At 36.3% G+C, this 22191-nt stretch overlaps 1 protein-coding gene across 1 annotated transcript in view; it reads right to left on the reverse strand.

Annotated features, from left to right (window-relative positions):
- Nucleotides 1-6073: 6073 nt before the first annotated feature.
- The window catches only part of LOC145685372 (glutamate-gated chloride channel alpha-like), a 198619-nt gene continuing 182501 nt past the window's right edge, over nucleotides 6074-22191 (reverse strand). The window contains exons 10-12 of the mRNA XM_081757761.1: nucleotides 14848-15049; nucleotides 9195-9408; nucleotides 6074-6717 (exon numbers count right to left, since the gene is read on the reverse strand). Coding sequence (XP_081613887.1) covers nucleotides 6478-6717; nucleotides 9195-9408; nucleotides 14848-15049 — 656 coding nt within the window. The 3' untranslated portion in view covers nucleotides 6074-6477. The remainder of the gene's footprint in view (nucleotides 6718-9194; nucleotides 9409-14847; nucleotides 15050-22191) is intronic.

The raw sequence follows: 22191 nt of genomic DNA on the forward strand, positions 1-22191 counted from the left end.
GATGAAACAACCCCAAAGGTTTCGTCTCATGGCCACACTAACTATATATAGTTAATCCTATGGCCTATGAATTTCGCACGTTTCTTTGAAGCATAGATGCCTGCATCACACTGATGTGTTTCAATAGACTGCGACCATAGGCCTGATAGTGTACCCTTACGCGCTCTTAATACGTACTGTGTTACTGTTGTGTAACATTGATGACTTACAGTACTTGATATCACTACGCCCCGAATGACCTCTACACAGGTGTAATGTGAGACTGAGAAGCCAGACAGTGCCGTAACTAGAGGCGGGTGTCCGGGGGCAGACCACCCCAACATTTTCTCACCTCAGTTGCTTGAAAACGCTCACCTTTGAGTCTAGTTTGTTTCTTACATTACGTTATACTTGTCATGTAATTCACTGTAAAAATGAGGTGTTGAAACAACATAAAATAACTACCACTTTAGTGTGTTACTTGTGTGTTAATTCAGCACAAAGACATCGCCTTCCGAGCATATCAAAATTATCTAGTTACTACCTGAGAGAATTTGCATTGGTATTTATCGTTTGATATGAGCAAAGCTTTGCGAAATATCTTTGGCACTTATGCCAACTAACGAATAATGTTCCATGTTTTCAGTAATCGGTCACAATAATATTGTTGTAAACCTGTGAATCGTCTGACAACAATAACACAGGCAACAGTTCTGCCATTTTATGTTCATATATGCTAAGACACAAGAATAACAGATAAAGAAAACAGATGGAAGCACAGCTATCTGTGTAACTTGTCAGATGATTCACAGTTTACAACAATATTATTGCGACCGATTACTGAAAACATAGAACATTATTCGTTACTTGGCAGAAGTGCCAAAGATATTTCGCAAAGCTTTGCTCGTATTAAACGATAAATACCAATGCAAATTGTCTCAGGTAGTGATTAGTTATTTTTGATATGCTCGGAAGGCGATGTCTTTGTGCTGAATTGACACACAAGTAACACGCTAAAGTGGTAGTCAGTTTGTGTTATTTCAACACCTCATTTTTTGCTGTATTCAAACTAAGCAAGAGAAAAATATATCGCAGTCTTCACGTTTTCGAGATATGCGCATGCGCACAATTATTTGCGCATTATGCGCAGTTCTGCGCACGTGCAGACAATTCGTTTTAATTTCGTTTAAAAGCTGTCATGTATCTACTATGGATTGCAAAGTTTGCTTGTTCTCGGTGGAACCTTTCCCGATATATAACGACAAATGTCGTCATTAATGAATCGACTGTATCTCAGAAACTACAGCTTTTTCGACGAATTCCTGCTGGTTACATTAGTTTTCCAAGGTGTCCTATTAGTCTACCAAGTTTCATCAAAATCGGTTGTTGTGGCTCAGACACCTTATGGATGTGTAACAGGCCCTTTCGTAAAAGTTCGCCAGAGCAGTCTACGAAATAGAATTTATGCTCTTCCCGAATATATTTCTTCTCAAAACATCACTAAGATGGTCAAGCGAAAGAACTTATATCGAGAACACACAAAGTAGACAGACGATGAATGAATACGCTTAATATGGTCTAGTGAGTCAGACCTCATTGACCTAATTTCTAACAGCGGTCTGTGTTTGTTTATGGCGGAACCTGAAAGAACTGTCTTCCCTACGTGAAACATCGCGGGGGGTTGTCATGCTATGAGCCCCAATTTCGTGATATTCCGTGATTCTTTAAATACGGTAACAGGATATTACTATTAGTGATTATGTATACATTTTAGGTGACCAATGACATAATGTGGTCTAAATGTTTGCTGCCAATGACATAATTTTCCAAGATGGCAGTGCGCCAATTTACACTGGTGGAACTGTCCATGCATAGTTTTGTAAACATTGGAATGAACTACATCATCTCATGCGCACCCAATCCCTACACCTCAACATTATTGAACACTTGTAGTCAGTTAGTTCTGGAGTTGCAGGTTCTAGAGTAGATATCTTTCTCCATTCTGGGTGAGAGAACTGAGTTATGCATTGCATGAGGCATGCTATTCTTCTGAAAACCATTCAAGACTTAATACCTCAATTTTACGACGAATCAGGTTTTTTAAGGCTTAACTCGCGGTTCGACGTTATATTATTAAAATAAATTTTATTTTATTTATTTGCCATTATTTTGATGACAGTCTGTACGTACTATTTTTCTAAAAAAACAAAACAAAAGACGCTTGTGTGCGGCCACTTGTTGGATTTGATTCCTTAGTTTATACGGGATGTTTCAGTCAATTTGTCCCTTTATTCTTTTATTACTGTGACCAAGCAAAATATGATTGAGCGCTGTTAGTGATATTGTCGTGAACATTGGAGTTCAAAGTTTGACACCTGGTAACACTTGAAACCTATATGCACTTCAAAATGGCACCGCTTTTAACGACGGAACAGAAATCGCGTATTGTACAATGATATCTTGAAACGAAATCGACCTCTACCGTGCAGAGAATCTTCAGAAAGGAGTATACGTGTTCATGTACTCTGGATGAAACTGCAATCAAAAGGTTTGTAAAGTAATTCCGTGCCACAGAAAACATGAGGGGAAAGGAAAAGAGGCGGGAGCAAGTTTCGCGTTCGCACTCTTGGAAACATCGAGACTATTCATGGCATTGTTGTGAATCCTCCAACAAAGAAATCGTTGAGACATTTGTCTATGGAAAATAATGTATAATTGACTAGCATCTGGCGTATTCTTCGGCAAGATCTGCAGATGTTCTACAAAATTTGTGTATCCATGGGCTGATGAACACTAATCGTGTCAAGAGGGAGACGTTCGCACGTGAATTCGTTGATCACATGGAAGAAAAATCCTAATGTACTGGATAAACTGAGGACAACAGATGAAGCGTATTTCCACTTTACAGGAGATAAATAGATAAAAACTGTTTTTGGTGACTGCAAAATCCATACGTGATCGAGGAGACCTGCCTTTAGCCTGCCAAACTGTTACATGACATAGTGTGGTTTGCATTGTCAACCAACAAACCAACCCTTCTTCTCCGATGGACACGTCACTGCGGAAAATTACCAGGAAACGTTGGCTACTTTTTCTTTTTCCTGAATTGCGACGGAAAAGGTTCCCATTACGTCGACAGTGGTTCCAGCAGAACGAGGCTAGACCTCAAACGACTGCAGAAGTGCTCAGTTATCTCCATTCCAAGTTCCAGGATCGAGTAGTGTCAAAAAGATTTCCTACGGTGTTTGATTGCGGATTTTCCTGGCCAGCCACCAGCCCTGACTTGAACCCTGCGATTTTTTCCTATAGGGATTCCTGAAGGATAAAGTGTTCGCTAGGGCTCTTTGTACACTGCAAGATTTGCGACGGCAATCATTGATTGTTACACACTTGGCGATAAAGATATCTGTAGACGTGTTTTCCAGAACTTCACGATTCCATGTTGGAGGTTCGCAACAGGCGTGGAGAACACATTGAACATGTCATACATTGTGATCGCCAGTAATGAAACTTAGTACAGTACTATTTACAGTGGTGCTTTAGTTATTTGTATACGTTAATTCGTTTAGAAATAGTAAAAAATGAAAAAGGGACTAATTGACTGAAACACCGTGTATTAATTCCGAAACTTTACCTTTGAAGACATCTGTTGTTAGTCTGAAGCTAGATTTGAAAATATTAAATTGTGATTTAGATTTGCACCACCGGTCATAAGGTAGTTTATAGTTCTCATGAGGCCATAATTATTGATTTGAGCTATCCACAGAATTCTAGGAGCTTACATGTAATGCTCTATAAAGCTGATCTTGCACATGTTGAAAAGCCGTGTTACTTTGGTTTCCAGCTGAAGATATTTAAAGTTTTTTTCAGTTATGTACTGATTGACGCACACTTTTGTCACGAACTGATGGTGTTTCTTCCACTAATAAACATGAAAGTATTTAGAAAGCACCAAGTCCAACTAATAAGAGGCATAATGCATATTTATACATATATTATGAAATTATTGCTTTACTTCTGATTGGATACCGCTTATTTTTTCTCTCATGTTGGAAACTCCATCATTCCGCTACCCAATGAGGTATCCGAAGCGTTTGCATTTATTCAAGACTATTGGTAATCATCTCTCAAAACACGTAGTTCAAAGAAACAGAACAAGTTCTTTCTCAAGATATATTCGTGCGTGTGCCGAAATCACAATGAAAATTGTTCTGCGTCTTTTAAATCAAGGGTTTTATTTCCTGAAATCACGAAATGTTTGTTCGCCTGATCCACACAGTTTTGTTGAATGAACTTTCTACATATGTCTATAATCTCGTTGGAATGAAGACTTCAGTAAATAACTTTCTTCGGACTACTAGTTAAATCACCTTGAGCACTTATTCTGTCATACGACACATAAATCGCAGCAGAACCTCAAATTTTGTCTTTAGAGCAGTGATGGGAAAATGGCGACCTACTTATCGGATCTGGTCCCCGAATAAAAATTAAAATGTATGATGATGTGTTTCCTTTTTAACTTGTTGAGTAACAGAGAACTCTGAAATGTTAATATTGCAAGCCCTTGATGGTCTAGAGACACATGAAACAAGCAGGATACGCTGAATAAGTGAAATATTCACAGAATAGAATATGAATATGTGTTCTTAAGTTGCCATTATTGTACCTATGTTCATTTCTATTTACCTATGTACTTTTAACTTGTCTAGTCTCCCGAGTATGTTTCTTATTTTGTGCTGACCCACGGAGCATTATAAATTGGCCAGTCATTACTTTAGAAGAAGGAATTTATGTCTTTATCTCGTCCCCCAATAGGAAATACCAGTCTCAAGCATTCAATCTTTTCTTTTGTCTTTGTTCTGTCAGCAGCGTAGCAACAACAGACTCTTTTTTCCTTCGACAGTGTACTATCAATATCAAAATGTGACTTTTTCGATATTATTTCCTCTGTAGAATTTATTCCATTGTCGAAATTTGTCAATACAAACTTTCAAGTATCTGATGCAGTAAGCCTCATTTTTCATAGGGAAAAATGTTTATCATTACCATTTTGTCATCCACTCTTATCTGAAAGCATAGCTTCCATTTCTCGTAATGCCGTACCGGGAAAGCAAAAGAGCGTCTCAGGATAGTTTTCGTCACTTATCTATGAAATTAAGATTTGTGGATTTTGATTAAAGACGTATTTCGAAACTTCACCAACGGCCGGAAGATTACCAACAGTTGCTTTAGACTTAGTTGTGGATGAAGACACTACCTTACCACAAGTTTCTTTATTACTGTCCGCGTCTTGACCTCAGGCTTTTCTGTTACTGTAGATGAGTAACGTCAATAGCTGCCATTGACACAGTTAAGAGGCCCACGCCGCAGTTTTTTTTTTCATATCAACATTGGCATCACAGTGCCAACTCCGACACTGACTTAAAGAAGTTAGCTGTTGGTCTTCATACCCCCATTTACTTACAGCATATGAATAATGATAGCATACTGTGAACTATACTTGATAATAATACTATTAATACGCCACTGAGTAAACAGTGAATAAAAAAATTGATTACGATAATAAATGAAATGACATGACAGAAAAGACAAAAGACAAAGTGAGAAAAAACTGGACTATCTGAAACGGTGTGACTCCACAAGAAATTATATTGGGATACTTACAAGGCCAGATGTTAATATATGAGCGACTCGGAGAAGACAATGGTAAGCGCTACTTCCGGTAAAAGTGATTTGTTAAGTTGAATGTGTTGAAATCGAACCACAGAACAGTATGTAGGTAGTTTAATTTCGGAAATGTACCTGCAGATGGCAGGGGAAACTTGTTTGGTATGTGTCTTTAAATCGAATTGCATGGGAATGTTAAACTTTCTTTTCCAGTTTACTCGAAAGTTAGGAAATGTCATTTACCATTATCTCCCTCCGAGCCGCCCATTATAGACAATTTTCAAAATCCTTTGAATGCTCCAGAGGTCAGAAGAGTTTAGAAGAGCAGTTTAGTTCTTCGGGAACTTCAGAAGCGCTGTAATCATTGTACAACAACGTCAGTTTACTAATTTCAAGTTATTTTCTTATTGTCTGTGATTTAGTTGAACAAAAACTCACATATCACAGTGATATTATCGTATTAACAGTAGCTGACTATACAGAGTGGTCCAAAATTAGGTATACAGTCCTATACTGATCGGCTCATGGCATTTTATATCATTTACTTATTATTATTCATACAGGTATTGACTTTGAAAATAGCACGGGAAAATTTGACCCCGCCCCTTGATAACAGGTACAGTCTAGGGTCATATCACAAACCACTACTCGTCTTGATATACATAAAATGCCATGAGCCGAGCAGTATGGGACTGTATACCTCCTTTTGGGCCACACTGTAAAATAGTATTGTCATCTAAACCTTGTCAGAAAAAATAATTAAATTATTTTTAGTGTCTACAGATGGCATGCCTTTCTTTAGAAATCGACACGAGTCCAAAATTTCTCTTCTTACGAAGTTTCATTTTCTTTCTGAAGATCACTGAGAACTTTCTTCCAACTTCTGTTCATATGACTTAAATAATAACTCCAGTAAAATATATTGAAAGCAAAGAAACACAACGGGAAAGCAATAAGTGACATTGTATCCATAATTCCTTGCTTTTTGAGGATATGCTTTACAGCAGATACACATGTTTTACACACACGTAGAAACAATCTTTTCTTTGGGCATTTTATAGTTTCTTCTCCCTGAAAGTAGAAAGTTGGTAAAGTTATATTAAATTTTTCTTTTGTAATGGAAATATTTTATAATCACAATTTCTTAACTTAAAAATGTATAAATAGTAAATTTACTTTTTTTTATTTACAAATATTATTATAAGTATACGGAAATTATCAAAACTTCGAAATAGTTCACAGTTTTTGTGTTTTTCTTCAATTGATGTTACTTTTAAAGTACATCCATGCGCAGAAAATTTGTCAGTAGAAATATGCTATAGTTCACAAATTTTCGCACATATTACAACTTTTCTTCCACCTTTGACTAAAATTGAGTGATTAGTAAGTGAAAATGATAAAAAGTATATGGAAATATTCTCAAGAAATATTAAACAATAATAAAATATAAGCAAGAAACGTGTACTTCAGCATTCATACTTTCGAGGGATTTTTCAAGCAACAGAGGAAAAGAAATTGCGAAATTGACTTAACATTTAGTAAAAGGAACTGAATTACGAGATACAACTGAACCAGAATGTTGGATTTCTTAGTTTAAAATTAGGGCGCTATATTTGACAAACATGTTTAGTCTTCTGTAATCATATTTCGTAAGCAAATATTGAAAAACAGAAAATACCTTTTCTACAGACTCGAATCAACGTGCGCGTAATAGGTAACCAATTATTCTTGCTAAGTACGGTAATTGAACATATATAGCGAGTGCCTGTGAAATAGAAACAGTAAACATTTTGACCTCTGTTCGAATCCCAACCCCTTTCCTTTCATTTTTTTTATTATACTGCAAAATGACAATAACTTGGCCTATAATCTTTTCAAGAAGATAAACATTTGAGATTCTTACATATTAGTGCTTTGCAAATATGTAATCTCACAGAAGAAAGTGAAGACATCAGTCACCTACTTATTTAGGCTATCTAAAGATCCTGGAGAAAGTTGTACATAAACAAACATCAGCTCTTCTTGTGCTTATATGACGTTCTCTCGATCCCTATCAATCAGGCTTCCGTCCCAAACATAGCACCTCCATCGCTGTTTTAAAGATCATAGACGATATTAAGCACGCGATGGATAAAGGAAAAGCCACTACGCAAATCGCGCCTTTCACTCCGTGCATACTGATACCTTATTGGCTAAACTGCACTCTTACAACTTTGCATTAATTACAATCCAGTGGTTTTTCTCCTTCCTTAAAGGCCACCAGCAACGCATTACTTGCGAAAATGATTCATCTTTCTGGATTAACATTAGGGGAACCTCAAGGTTCCATTTTAGGACCACCACTCTTTAGTATTTATATTAACAACATTTCCTCAGTCCTTCTTACATGTAAATATCACCTTTACGCAGACGACTTGCAAGTTTATTTGCATTTTTAACATTCTTCTGTCCATACTGCAGTGGAAGCAATGAATAAAGTTTTACAGGCTCTAGCAAAATGGACTAATAAACATTTTCTGCAGGTTAGTCCTGCAAAAACACAAGCCAACATTCTTTCAGAATATAAGAACTGCTCTACAGAAGTGGAGGCATCAACCTTTCTTCCCATCATGCTTAACGGCATACAAATAGATTACGCTAAACAGGTGAGAAATTTAGGTATTACAATGAATAATCACCTGACGTGGAACGAACATGCAATTTATACAACCAAGAAAGTTTGCTCTTCAATGCACTCTCTTAACAAACTAAAACACTTTCTTTGAGTAAAGAATCAGTTGGTTCAGGCGCCCCTGCTTCCTATATTTGGCGATTGCGACGTAGTATATAATGACCTATCCACTACTCTTTCGGCTAAATTGGAACGTATGTACAAAACATGCATTCGATTTATCTTTAATCTCCGTCGTTACGACCGTATTACCCCGGCATTGAATACGCTTGGCTGGCTACCGCTCCACCTTCGGAGGAAACATCATATTTTAGTAAAAGTGTTCAACATTGTTACAAACAAGGCCCCTGTATATTTAAACAATAATTATCAATTCGTTGCCCGTCACGGCCACGTCACTACAGCAGGTAATTCCTTGCTACTTCCTAAGCATCACACAGGAACATACGGCAAATCATTCGTGCCTACTAGTATCCGTCTCTGGAACAGTTTACCTCCCAGTGTGAGGAACTTAAAATCAAAATTTGCCCTAGAAACAACAAACTTGTTAAAGCAGAACCTGTCCACTTAATATACCCATTCTTTGATAAACATAACACAAAACTTTTGTAAGATTCTTTCCAGCTGTTATATTTATATAGTTTTGTATTGTAAGTTATTCTTTACTGTGTACTTAGTAAACATGTGTGTGTGTGTTTTGTGTTTATTTATATGCGTGTGTAATGTGAATCAATATATCGTTTTTTATTGTATCAAATAGTTTTCACTTATTTGTTAGTAGTTCGGTTTAAGAGAGGGTTTTATGGCTCTAACCTCGGTGCTGTTGAAACAAGGCAATAAATAAATAAATATCTAATGATTAGAAAACAAGACTTACCTCCTGAGGTGCTGGATCTGAATCTCTAGCTGACTGAACTCTGATTGATGTTTTTGAATTCATTGTCCTTGTTTTCTTCTTTCCAGTTAAGCATTCATAACGTATACTTAAGAGTATCATGGCGTACTGCACAAGAGCACACACTACAAAAGTCATGCAGACAATTAACCAAATTTCTATTGGTTTCACGCAGAAAGAGCTCTTCAACTTTTGCCTGCAAATATATTATTTCAGACAAGATAAAGTAATAGTTATTTCTTTTCATTTAGTCCCGCAAATAAATACGTTGTTTATTATTTATACTATTTATTATTTATTATTGATATTTATACAATGCATTTCCATAAATACATTGTTTGCATTCCTTAATTCTATCTAAGTAATATTATTATTAATACTAATATTATTATTATTTTTGTTGAAGCGAGTGTTAGCATAGCTTCTACCATTGGACTCGCTTGGCATTTGGGACGTTCGGTGCATAAGGGATTCAAGTCCAATTTTGGTTATTTTTGACATGTTTAAAACTATTTTTATTAATAGTTCGATTTCTTCGTCCGACCATTTTCTGATATCTTTCTTTTGTTTATCTTTATCTGCTTTGACCTTCTGTCACTCCCGAAGCCGCTTCCTAAATTCGTGTCTCGCCAAATCACCAAATGTTTCAAATGTTTGATCATATATTACTATTGGCATTGATATTCTCCTTGCCTTTTGTAGTCATTACAGTCAGCCGCAAGTATTTTCGAAAATCTCAATTTATCACATTCAAAACTTCAGGGCGTGTACACTCTAAAAACGGTATAGTTAATATAGCGTCAGCAAGAAATATGATTGGGAGTGCAATATTATATTGTTAAAAAACTATAGCTGGGTCAACAAAAATTATGGTTGTCCGGGACATATTTATGGTATTAATAGCTATGTTAATTATGGTACTTGTAACTATAAAACCGCTACATAGTTGAAAATACCACATAGAGTGGTTGTCGAGACCATTACAAGATTTATTATGGCTGTCAACAAAGACATGTTGCTTTAACCATACTAAAATGTCAAAATGGCTGCTGTAATGTATGCACTTGTTTTTCTAACAATCTATTTGTTACTGCGCTTTCTAACAATCTTTAGCCTGGTATTGTTCCTTCAAACACACTGTATTGTTGCAAGAACAAAGCAAAAAAAAGTGTGAAAACACCTCTGAGGTTACCATTTCTTCGTACTATTGCTCTTTTTCGTTTACTCGGTTAAGGGGTTTTGCCATTTCTTCGGGAGAGTGATGCATAAACATTTCGGACTCCATAATATTATAGTGGGTTTAAGGGATTTTCTTTATTCATTAATTATTAAATAATTCATACATACATCCAATATTGATAAATAGTAACCAAGGGAACGAAAATTAAACAATAACAATAACAACAAAAAGTAATAGGTGCACAAAATGAGTATAGAAGGGAAAAGTATAACAATATTATATATGCGTGAAGGCTAATAAAGGTAAAAAGCAAGTAACGAAGTAGAAAACATAACATATTAACTGAAAAGGAAGATATGATAAAAAGATAATGAATGAATTGCACTAGACGTCAAATCATCAGTTCCTGAGGTTTTGTTAGTGGACAGATGCTGTTATCTGTTCCTAGGGTCACTCAGGAACTGATGTAGACAGGTAGGCCCATATTAGTAGGTAGTGACAGTGCATAATATGGATAAATGTGAGGTGATAGATGACGTGGATGATATATGGCAAAGACCTCAGGGTCTCTAGTGGCAAGATCCAATTGGAGGTGATATAGTGTCATATAGTGTTGCAGCGGAGACTCCATGCATCGTGGTGGTGCATCATTGTCTCTATCATAGCGTATGATGTCCTGTAGCATTTCATGGTGTAACTCAAACCGAGTAGTAATGTACCGGATTCGAAGCTGCTCCAAGTGTGGAAGTAAGGATGGAAAATCGAAAAGATTGTACTGTGATTATGTTATGAGCTATTTATGATTTACATAGAATGGAATGTATGCAAGAGGTGTTATAGCAATAACCAATTTTTCTTTAGATAATTTAGATATTGATAATTTTATATATTAATTGTGATTGTGATTAATTTTTTGGTTGAAATAAAAGAATAGGATCTGTGGGGAGTGTTTTTAATGTGTGTAATTTTGATTAGAAGTGTTTATTTGAAATTTTTTAAGCACTGACTTATGACTAGGCATTAATAAACGTGAAACAGGTATATTCCTTTTGCTTATTGATGTTGTTTAGATGAACAATATGATTTACACTAGTAACAAGGTGTTTTTTGATAGGTTTTTGATGCTACTATTGCACTGACTTCGGAAAAGTCTAGTAGTTTTGTTATTTGACTTAAGGCGAGGTTATGGAATTTTATGTATTTGTGGTGAAATACGTAAAGACGTGAACTTTTGAAATTTACTTTTGTTATCATATTTGTCAATGCATAATTTTACAGGTTGAATTGTGAAAGCTAGCTGATTTCAGTGCTTGACAACGATTTTAAAGACGGAATTACATAGCAATTTTACAGATGAAGAATTTATTAATTAATCACAATTTAGTTTTGAAATATTCATTATTTCCTTTTGTTGTTTGTTGAATGTTTTTTGAAGAATATTGAATTAAAAGTATAATTACGGATAAAGTTTAACGATGATATTTATGAGCGTCGGTGACAGTACAGGAACCTAGTTGGACTTGATAACCTGATTCTATATGCTAATCGTAAGGCATGTCTCTCCATGATACACAATTTTTGATAATATTTATCAGATGCAGAGACCCAATCCGTGTGACCATAAGTTAAGGTACTTTTCATGAATGCTTTGTAGGTATGTAGGACCTCAGAGGGTTGTAAATCTCAGCTTGTATCAACTAGCCGTTTAAGCAAATTAAGTCTATTTTGAGCCTGGGTGACAACCTTCTTAAGATGTGTGATCCAAGATAGTTTACTGCGAAAGACGATACCAACCAAGGTGAGTCAAAGTCGAATGAACCGGAACTGGTGTATTTTCAACATGGAGGCGTAGTAAAGTCGCGTTATGGTACACTCTGGAGCGTCGTCCTGGTGGTAAAAAATACAAGTGATTGCGGTCTCCATATGTTACACCAATCGACAAATATATCAATAGCAGGTTGCATAAGCCGATTAATTTCCTGAAATGTACGGGCTCTCTCGAAGTTTTAAATAAAATTTCTATGATAACTTTAGTAAAAAATATTTTGTTAAATATGTTTTAATTTTTCTGAGAAATTCCAATTATTTCATCGTTTGCAGTTGAAATGAGCCAATAATAATAACATTCTCCCCAATTTTATGTAACATATTTTCCTGAATATTTATTAAACACATTCAGATTTTTGTTGAAGACTGTATGTGTTTTATGGATTGAAATCAGTGAGAAGAAGGATCAGCAGTGTAAAAAATGTACTTACTTTTTCATGTATTTAGATGGAGCGTACAAACTTTAGGTCACTTCTTCTCACAACTATGATTATTGGATTTGAATCTCTTATGCTGTAAGAGATGTCTGTCCGTCCGTCTGTTCCACGATAACTCTTTTAAAATTTGCCCAATTTTAACGAAATTTGATGTGTCTTCTTTCAACATGTAGAAATAACTTTACTGTTTGGAGTTTCAATCCATCAATAAGGGCGCAAAACGGACTAAACCCAACGCACTTTAGAAGTTTGCACATGTACTTTTAATACAAGAAAATATTCAATATAAATGACGTAAAATTAATCCAAATTTGACAAAACTTAATGTATATGTTCTATATCGCATTATGAATATTCTCACACCTAGGGGTTAAAATCTGCCAAGAATGAAAGGATGAATTCTCCTCCCACCCGTCAATTCCAAAAATATGTTTCACAATAATTTTCGTTTTTTAAAAAATGTACAATTATGGCTTAATATAACGTACGTTTCCTTTGAGGCATCGTAATATACCCTCTGCAGAAGTTTAAATCAGTAAAAAAGTAACGAATTTACCAACCTAGTCCCTCCCCCCATTTCTTTTAAAGTTCTACGATAAATTTTCTAAAATTCATTCGATTTTGATACAATATACTGGACATTTTCTTTGACTCTTTTTCGTAATTTTCAGTGCTTGGGATGTAAATCAGTCAAGAATAAGCAGTGGGTCGATTATTCCCGTCTAATAATAAAAAAATATTTCCACAATAATTTTTGTTACAACGGTTCGAGTTTGGTGTAATATGTCGTACATTTTGTTTAAGGCTACCCAATGCATGGAGTTGAAAATAGAAAAAGAATAAAGCAGTTATATTCAAATTTCCACTAAAACTTATGTAAAACTCATTCGGTTTAGATACCATATTATGTATATTTTGTTTGACTATTTTCCATAAACTCCTGCGCTTGGAATTAAAAGCAATCAAAAATGAGCGGTGAATCTACTCTCCGATGTGATATGGATTACTCCCCCCTCCGAATAAAAAATATTATGCAAGAAATCTTTCATAAAAATATTACGTTTTTGTGGAATATGGTGTATACTTTTGAGGCTTCACAATAATTCCCACTACTTGAATTTGAAATCAATCGATAACGAGAGAGTTAACCTTCCCTACCAGGTTTAAAAAGCAGTTCTATGATCTTTTTAAAAATGTGTGTGTTTATTGAAGCTTTCACTTAATTTCTACTCTTTCAGTTGAAATTAATCAAATATGAGAACTGACTTAAATACCCCCCGAGGATTAAATAAAAATTCTACAATAGCCTTCGTAAAGTATACAATTGCGTCGACTATGATCTAATGTTTTTTCTGATAATGTCGTGCCTTCTCAATTGTTTGCAGTTGAAATGGGCCAATATAATTAGAGATAGCATTCTCCCCAACTCTGTAATATGTTTTTCTCAGTATTCATTTGAAACACTCAGGTTTTTATAAAACATTATGTGTCTGTTTTCGGAGATTGGAGACTTACTCTTACAGTTTGTGGTTGAAATTACTGAGAGGGAGGTTTGCTCGCTTTAATAACGCACAGCATCACTACTAATACATCACTACTAATATAGTTGATGGTATGAGTCTTCGCGTAATGTCATAAAACATATACTGTGTCTTTACGGAAGATACTTAGCTTTATAATCGTGATTGTGTAGTTATTGAGAATAGTGCTTGGCTATTGCTTGGAAAGTCTTATATTGTCCATAGGTGGAACTACCTTAAAGAAAGGAGTATATTAATTATCTCTGTGGACTTCAGTACAATTAATGATTACAACTTATTTATGGTACTAAGGATCATTGATAAAACCGAATGGTGTTCTCTCAGTATATTCAATTTTGGATTAAATTTCTGGAATTTTAATACTTGGAACGAGATAGTCACTGTTTAATCTCACTGATTAATAAGGATATGAAAGGAACTAGCAAATAATAGTAGTCAACGAAAAAGCTTTTAAAGCTAAGTCTATTGAGAGTTTTATTTTATTGTGAATATAAACAGTGTATTGAAACTTAAATTTATAAGCTAAAAATCAATTGTTTACACGACAGTGCATGCAGAAACTTTATTCTTATGTAAGCGCAAAATTATGAGCATGGACAATAAATTTATCTTCCTAACACAAAAGACGAAAATGCATAAAAATAAATTACCTGAGGGAGTTGAACATAGTAACCAAAGTAAGAAGTGTAGTAGTGACTAACGCAATTCTTCCAGGTACTTTATCAGGCTTGATAATGAAGCTACACCACGAAATAATCACCAGAAGACCACTGGGCATGTAGGTAAGAAGCATGTGGGACGAGACGTCACGGTGAAATCCCACGCTTAATTCTAAACGTGAATATTCACTTCCTGAAAGACAAAACATAGCTATAATTATTTCGCACTATACGGTGTTTGAAACGTAGAATTTGCTAAATATTACTGAATAAGTTACAGCCACGTAAGAGCACATTAAGACTCGTAATTTAATTATTGATTCCATATTCAATAGTAGATACAAGATTGTATGCTTCATTATGTTTTGCGAGGGACGAAATGATACGTACACTGTAAAAAAATAAGGTATTGAAACAACACAAAATGACTACCACTTTAGCGTGTTACTTGTGTGTTAATTCAGCACCAAGTTTTTTTTAAGCTAGCTCGTAAGTTAGCAACCTCTTAGAGGGGTACGCCCTCTTTTAGGAATAGGATGTAAAGGAAAATGGTTGGACTAGGATAGTGGGAGAGGATCTAAGGGATGCATGGTTACAGTTTCAACCTTTATTTTGCTTTATTTCGTCATTTATTTACATCACTAAATATACATATGATTATGGATGGACATTATGATCTTTGCGATCATAAACATACTGACAGGTGGATGCACAAGTAATAATATAAACATTAAGAGAAATCATAAAAATGCAATCAGAAGAATTGAAATAAATTATGATACTATAAACATTACACAGATGATAGAGGATGGTAATTATAAGTATATGCTATGAACGTGAAGGATGAAATGAAGTGCTAGCACGCCACAACACAAGGGAAAGGTTAGATCAACGAATGCTGTTATCTTCTGCCTAGGGGCGACGCTAGGCTGATGAAGACTGGGGGAGCCCTGTTAGTAAACAAATGAAAATCACTGTGCAGTATATGAAGGAAATACGTGAGGGAGATGAGCATGAATACGATAGTCGTCCAAAAGTTCTAGGTTGAGATGATTAGGGGGCAATGTATAACAATAGAGTGTGAAAAGGAGATGCAAAGGGGTATAGTAATAACGTGGTCGGCATGGGTGAAGTGAAAGGTAGTGCATAGTGTCGAAAAGTAGTGGGTGGTGACGAGAGTAGCGATCGGTGAGAAATTTACGGCGTAGCGTTTCTAGGTGAAATTTGAGAACAGGAAATGTAATACGAGAGTAAAGATCACGGGTGGGACTGGGTAATGAAATGCGATAAGCGATGCGAAAGGCGTGTCGTTCTAAAACTGCGAGTTTGGCATAGTAGGATGGTGATGCTGATATCCAGGCTGGAGAACCATAGGTAAGCACTGGGCGAAGGAAGACTTTATATGTATTAAGGATAAGCTGGGAAGAGAGACCCCAAGTAGTTCCGGTTAGTCTTTTGAGTAGATTAAGTCTATTATATGCCTTAGTTTTAACCGAGTTGAGGTGAGGTGTCCAAGTGAGGTGACGGTTGAAAATGAGGCCAAGGTAAGTGACAGTTTTAGAAGGATGTATTGGTACGTTATTGACTTGTAATGAAAGAAGAGATGAATTGCGATGGACTTTTGTGCGTTTGCGAGGTGGGATGAAAACTATGGCTTGTGTTTTTCCGGCATTTATTGTTAAATTCCATTTCCGGCACCAGTGTGTAAAGCGATTTATAGCTTCCTGGAGTGCAAGATTGATTTGCGGAACGGTGCGACAGAGGGCAAGAAATGCCGTGTCATCGGCATATTGGAACAGATGAACGTTCCTTGGTAGATCTGGAAAGTCAGCAACGAATAGTAAATATAAAAGAGGTGATAAAGCAGATCCCTGTGGAACGCCAGATAACAGAAAAATGGGATATGAAAGCGCAGAATTTATTGCAACGTAAGTAAGACGGCAGACAAGAAAGTGATATATGAGCCGAATATAGGTCATAGGAAGCCGGAGTCTGACAAGCTTGTAAATGAGCGCTAAATGCCATACCTTATCAAACGCTTTTTCCAGATCGAATAGGAGAAGACAAGATGGCTGAATCGTGTTATAATGGTTTGTGATTAATGTCGTGAGACGAAGCAACTGGTCGTTAATAGAGTAACCAGGACGGAAACCAGCTTGATGGGTCGGGATGAGATGGCGATCGGTTAAATATGGATGTAAGCGTTTGACGATGATCCTTTCAAAGATTTTACTGAGTGTGGACGTTAACTGGATGGGTCTGTAAGATGAGACGGAACTGGGAGATTTATTAGGTTTCGGAAACATGAGACATTTTGAAACTTTCCATTCAGTGGGGTAGAAACCAGTGCGTAGTATGAACGTAAATATAAGGGCCAGAAGTTGGAGCAGTATAGGTGGGCTTTCCTTGATGTGGCGGTAAGTTGTGCTATCAAAGCCGGGAGCAGTATTTTTCTTACGCTGAACCACAGCTGTTATTTCATCCGACTGGATGGGTACAGTTAGGACATGCGGTGGTAATGGATGGTTGGCGTCCGGCTGAAAGTGCTTGGAATCCGTGTTTACACTGTCAACAGGACATGTTTTTCAGTGTTGGTTGATGCTGACTGGGTGCGGAGTGGAGCAACTAATTCCGGGTGTGATTCATCAGGCTTAGGTTTGTTTTTGCATTTATAGCTATAGGCGGGGTGCCTATCTTGACATGTTGGACATTGGGGTGGAAGTTCCATATTTGGGCAAAGTCGCGTTTGATGTGGACCAGAACAGTAACCACAAACAGTAGCATTTTTACAATCGGCTGTTGCGTGGCTGTTATACGCTTGGCATCGCTCACATCGAATAGGTAAGGGTGCAGGCGACCGAGAGGGTTCTACCCTGTGTCGTCGCTTGTATATGAGGGCGCCTTGAGTGAGAAGAGTATCTATGGTGTCCTGAGATGAAGTGAGGATTCTAACCATATAAGTTGGGCCAGTGTTATTACGAATACGGATGGCTTTGTTAATAGTATGCCCTTCATACTGTAATTCTGCTTGGATTTCCTCGTCTGAGTATGTAGGATCAACTCCTCGAATCACTACAGAAAGCATTGGAGGTCGTCTAGGTGGAGGTGGCTGTTTACGTCGAGAAGAAGTGAGAGAAGTAATGATGGCGGTGTTACCAAAAATTTCGAAGGATGCCTTATTGCGGACTGTCGTGAGGAAATTTGGATCTTTGACTTCAATATGTATCCGTTTCGCGTTTTGACAACTTCCTGGAGTGGAAGACTGGGTAGATATTTCCTAAGTTGCAGGATAATGAACTTTTCATTAGAATTCTTAGGACCGTATTTCTGCAATAGGAAGCAATGGACAGATGAGGACTGTGAATGTGGTGTAATAGTCGTAGTTGATGCTCGGCGTGATGATGTGGAATTTTCAGCGTCCATGTCGGATATATCGGAGTCATTGGCGGTATGTTGCTTCTTAGCAGGAGGAGATTGTGCTTTGCTGGCATAGCTGGGCTGACTAAGTGGAGATCTAGATCGTTGCCTGCTTGAGGAATTAGACACTGTTGAGGTAGTTGAGCGCTCTGAGGCTCGGCGGCGTCTTTCGCAGTGCTCTCTCTGCCTCTCCACCTTCGTGGAGCTAGCGGAGGGAGTTACGAAAACAGGTGGTAAACCTCCGTGTCTGCATTCTATAGGTGGTCCAGAAGCGTTGCCAGAGTCCGCCATGAGCAAATCGAGACCAGCGGCACGAAGCCGTAATGGTGTGTGGTTGTGTATGAAATCTCTGATCAAATGATGAGATGAGATGATGCAAAGGTGAGACGACCCGTTTGGATAGCCGTCAAGGTTGGATAAATTCACTTGCCAAACTCGTAGCACTGGACGCCCTTGACTAGATAAGTCTTACGGACAGAGCTCAAAAGTAATGCAAGAGAAAGAATCCGGGATGAGGAACAGGAAGGAATCAAAATGCAGCTGTTCTGACGTCTGGTACGTCACAGCTGTTTGGATCAAATTAAATATCGATCGAGAGTATCCTCAGCACCAAGCACGTCGCCTTCCGAGCATATAAGCAATAACTCGTTACTACCTAAGAGAATTTGCATTAGTATTTATCGTTTAATATGAGCAAAGCTTTGCGAAATATATTATTTGGCACTTATGCTAAGTAATGAATAATGTTCTATGTTTTTTGTAATCGGTCACAATAATATTGTTGTAAACCTGTGGATCGTCTGACAACACTTACTTAGGCAACAGTCCTGCCATCATCTGTTCATAAGTCTTAAGACACAAGAATATCAGATAAAGAAAATAGATGGAAGCACCGCTATCTGTGTAATTGTTGTCAGATGATTCACAGGTTTACAATATTATTATGACTGATTACAGAAAACATAGAATGTTATTAGTTATTTGCCACAAATGCGAAATATATTTCCCAAAGCTTCGCCCATACCAAACAATAAAAAACGATGCAAATACTTAGTCAGTAACGAGGTATTTCTAATATGCTCTGAAGGCGATGTGCTTGGTGTTGAATTGCCACACAAGTAACACGCCAAAGTGGTAGTGATTTTGTGTTGTTTCAACACCTCATTTTTGCTGTGTATGTGTATATAAATGTGACATTCCAGGAGACATATTGTCTTTATTTCATTCTACATTATCACAAGAAAATGCCTAAATAAAAGTTTAAGAAAGAATGCTACTCTTTTCACAATGAGTATTGCTTTTCCTATACAAATTCTCGATATTTCTAAGTAAAATATAATCCCTATAATTAGTCATTTAATTACGAAAGTAACATTAGTCAATTTCAATGTTTCGATGTGAAATATTTAGCCTGAAGTCATTTCTTTTTATTTTGAAAGTAAAAACAAGGCAAATGCAGATGATATATATTTGTCAAAAATTAAGAACTTAAACTATTCTCTCAGCTGAAAAAAAATATTCACAATATTTTATTGAGCATTTTTGAATCACTTCTATGATATCTTAGAATATGCTTGGGAAAATTTCGTATTTATTTGGAACATCTTCTAATTACATCTCAATAATAGTATTCTCACATTATTCATCACGAAGGCTTTCCATTAATACACCTTTTAATTTAGTAGTAGTCAGAGCATCAACGACCATTATTTTCCAGTTTCATAAATAACTGGAAACAATACTGAATATTCTGTATTGATCGGGAATCAGTCGTTGGGGCGCATACATCAAACGTACATGTCTTAACAATTGGGCTAAATTTGTAATCTTTAAATTTTAAGCATTGAGTGAACTAAGTATCCAATGAATATCCATTGCCTCTTCGAAGATATCTGGAGGATCGAATATATCTTCTGATCTTACGGGTATATCTGGACATAGAACAGTGCCGTTATTTAGATTTTTTCTTGGGGGGAGGGGCAAGCATTAATACGCGTATTTGGGCCCCCTACAAAAAGGTGCTTTTCTAATTCTTGGGTCCATCTTTCTCTTAATCTTTATGGGCCAGCCCGGAGCATGTGGGCCTCCCCCGCAGGGCAAGATCTGCGGGGCCAATAGTTGCGCCCCAGGGCCCGTTCCATACATGTCAAATTAATTAAAGGGACAATATTGACGAATCTCAAAATCATACAAATAAATATTATTTCTAGGGCCCCTAATAGTAGACACTTTTTACTGAAATGGGCCCACGGCTCATTCTTGTTTACTTACCTTTTGTGTGCTGTTTTGTTTATGTAATGTAGTTAACCTGTTTGATGCTTCATTTATAATTTCATGTTCGTATTGTATATGGAGTAACGAAATTTTGTCTTAAAGTAGGCCTCCCTTGAACGGCGGGGAGCTTCCCTGGGAGGGCAGTTGCTCCCCTTGTCCCCCACAAGTTACGGCCCTGACCTAGCATGAATATCTATCTTACCGTAAGATCTATTACGCTTGTTGGCCTGAAATAAACGTTTGTGCATAATACGGACAGTCTGCAATATGCGTTAGATATCATTATTACCTGAATTTACTTGTAATTGAGTCTCACGATTTTTCTCACATGTCAGTGCATCTAATTATGAGATATATCTATAGTTTTTTTTTAAAAATATGTCCGTATAATGTTATTAATAACAAATATTAGTTGCAAATAATAGTAATACAGGGAGGCACGGTAGCTCAGTTATAGAGCGGTCACCTCTGGTGCGTGAGGTCCCTAGTGTGATCTCCGTGAAGCAAGTTTGTCATGGAAGACATCGTGTTCGTGAGTTTTTCGAGAAACTCCCTTTTCTTCTCACTTTATCATTCTACCAATTTTTTTCATCATCATTCACTTGCTTTAATTATAGTCTCCTTTAGCCTAAAAGGGTACGATCGTGGGACGTTAAACTGAAATATTTAATCTCATTTCAATTATTATATTTGAAGAGCCTAAGTTGGGAGTTAAGCTTATCCAATGCACAAAGAGGAAAGTTTATGAAGAATATTCAACACAAGTGAAAAAAAGAACTTTAATAAACTCAGAAAGAAGACATTCAAAAGATAAAAAGAGCTTGAAAATAATATTGCTTTCAATGCAAATATGGTAGCAGCCAAAATAAAAGATAAAGAACAGGTTCTTGTTGTATGAGTAGGACGCTGCACTTACCAGCTTTGGCAAATATACACTTATTCGCCAATTTCTTTTCAGAGAACAACACTTTAACACATACGATCAAAATTATTAAGCTTTAAATATTTTAATCATGTCCTCACAATAAATAGAGAAAATACATTTAAAAAGTAATACAGTACTATTTTTATAAATCACTGTAGACCCGTGATTGACAAATGGTACAAAATCAGGAAAAAATAAATAAATTCCAGATATTATAAGATATACTGGGAGAAATATTTCAACAAATACCATCATGTGTAAGGATATAATGAAATATCAAAGAAATAAATAATTAGATTAACTTTTCAGTGAAGTATTTATTAACTTAATGAACAAAATTTATTGTGTTCGGTAAATCGCATAATTCTAGAAAAAAATATAATCATTAATCCGGGTATTATTAATCTTATTTAATACACTTTATATTAACATGAAAAGCAAACTACCTAAATTTGAAAATATCAAAATATTCAAATTAGACGACTAGAGTCTTAGAAAAGCATTTGTTTAGTGTGAATATGTAGAATGAATTTCTTAAAAAGTTCGCTACATATGTACTTTTAGAAGTTTTCAAGGATTGCTTTTGATTTACAGTTTAAAATAACGTACTAAGAGCTTGAAATTTCCATTGTTCAACGTTGGCACTGTCATAGCTGAAATCACCAAAAGACTTATTAGCAATTTCCTTCGCATTTAAATGTTTACCATACGCACGACAT

This window comes from Thermobia domestica, chromosome 5 (genome assembly GCF_964235325.1).
Source record: "Thermobia domestica chromosome 5, izTheDome1.hap1.1, whole genome shotgun sequence".
In the NCBI taxonomy this organism is placed as follows: Eukaryota; Metazoa; Arthropoda; class Insecta; order Zygentoma; family Lepismatidae; genus Thermobia; species Thermobia domestica.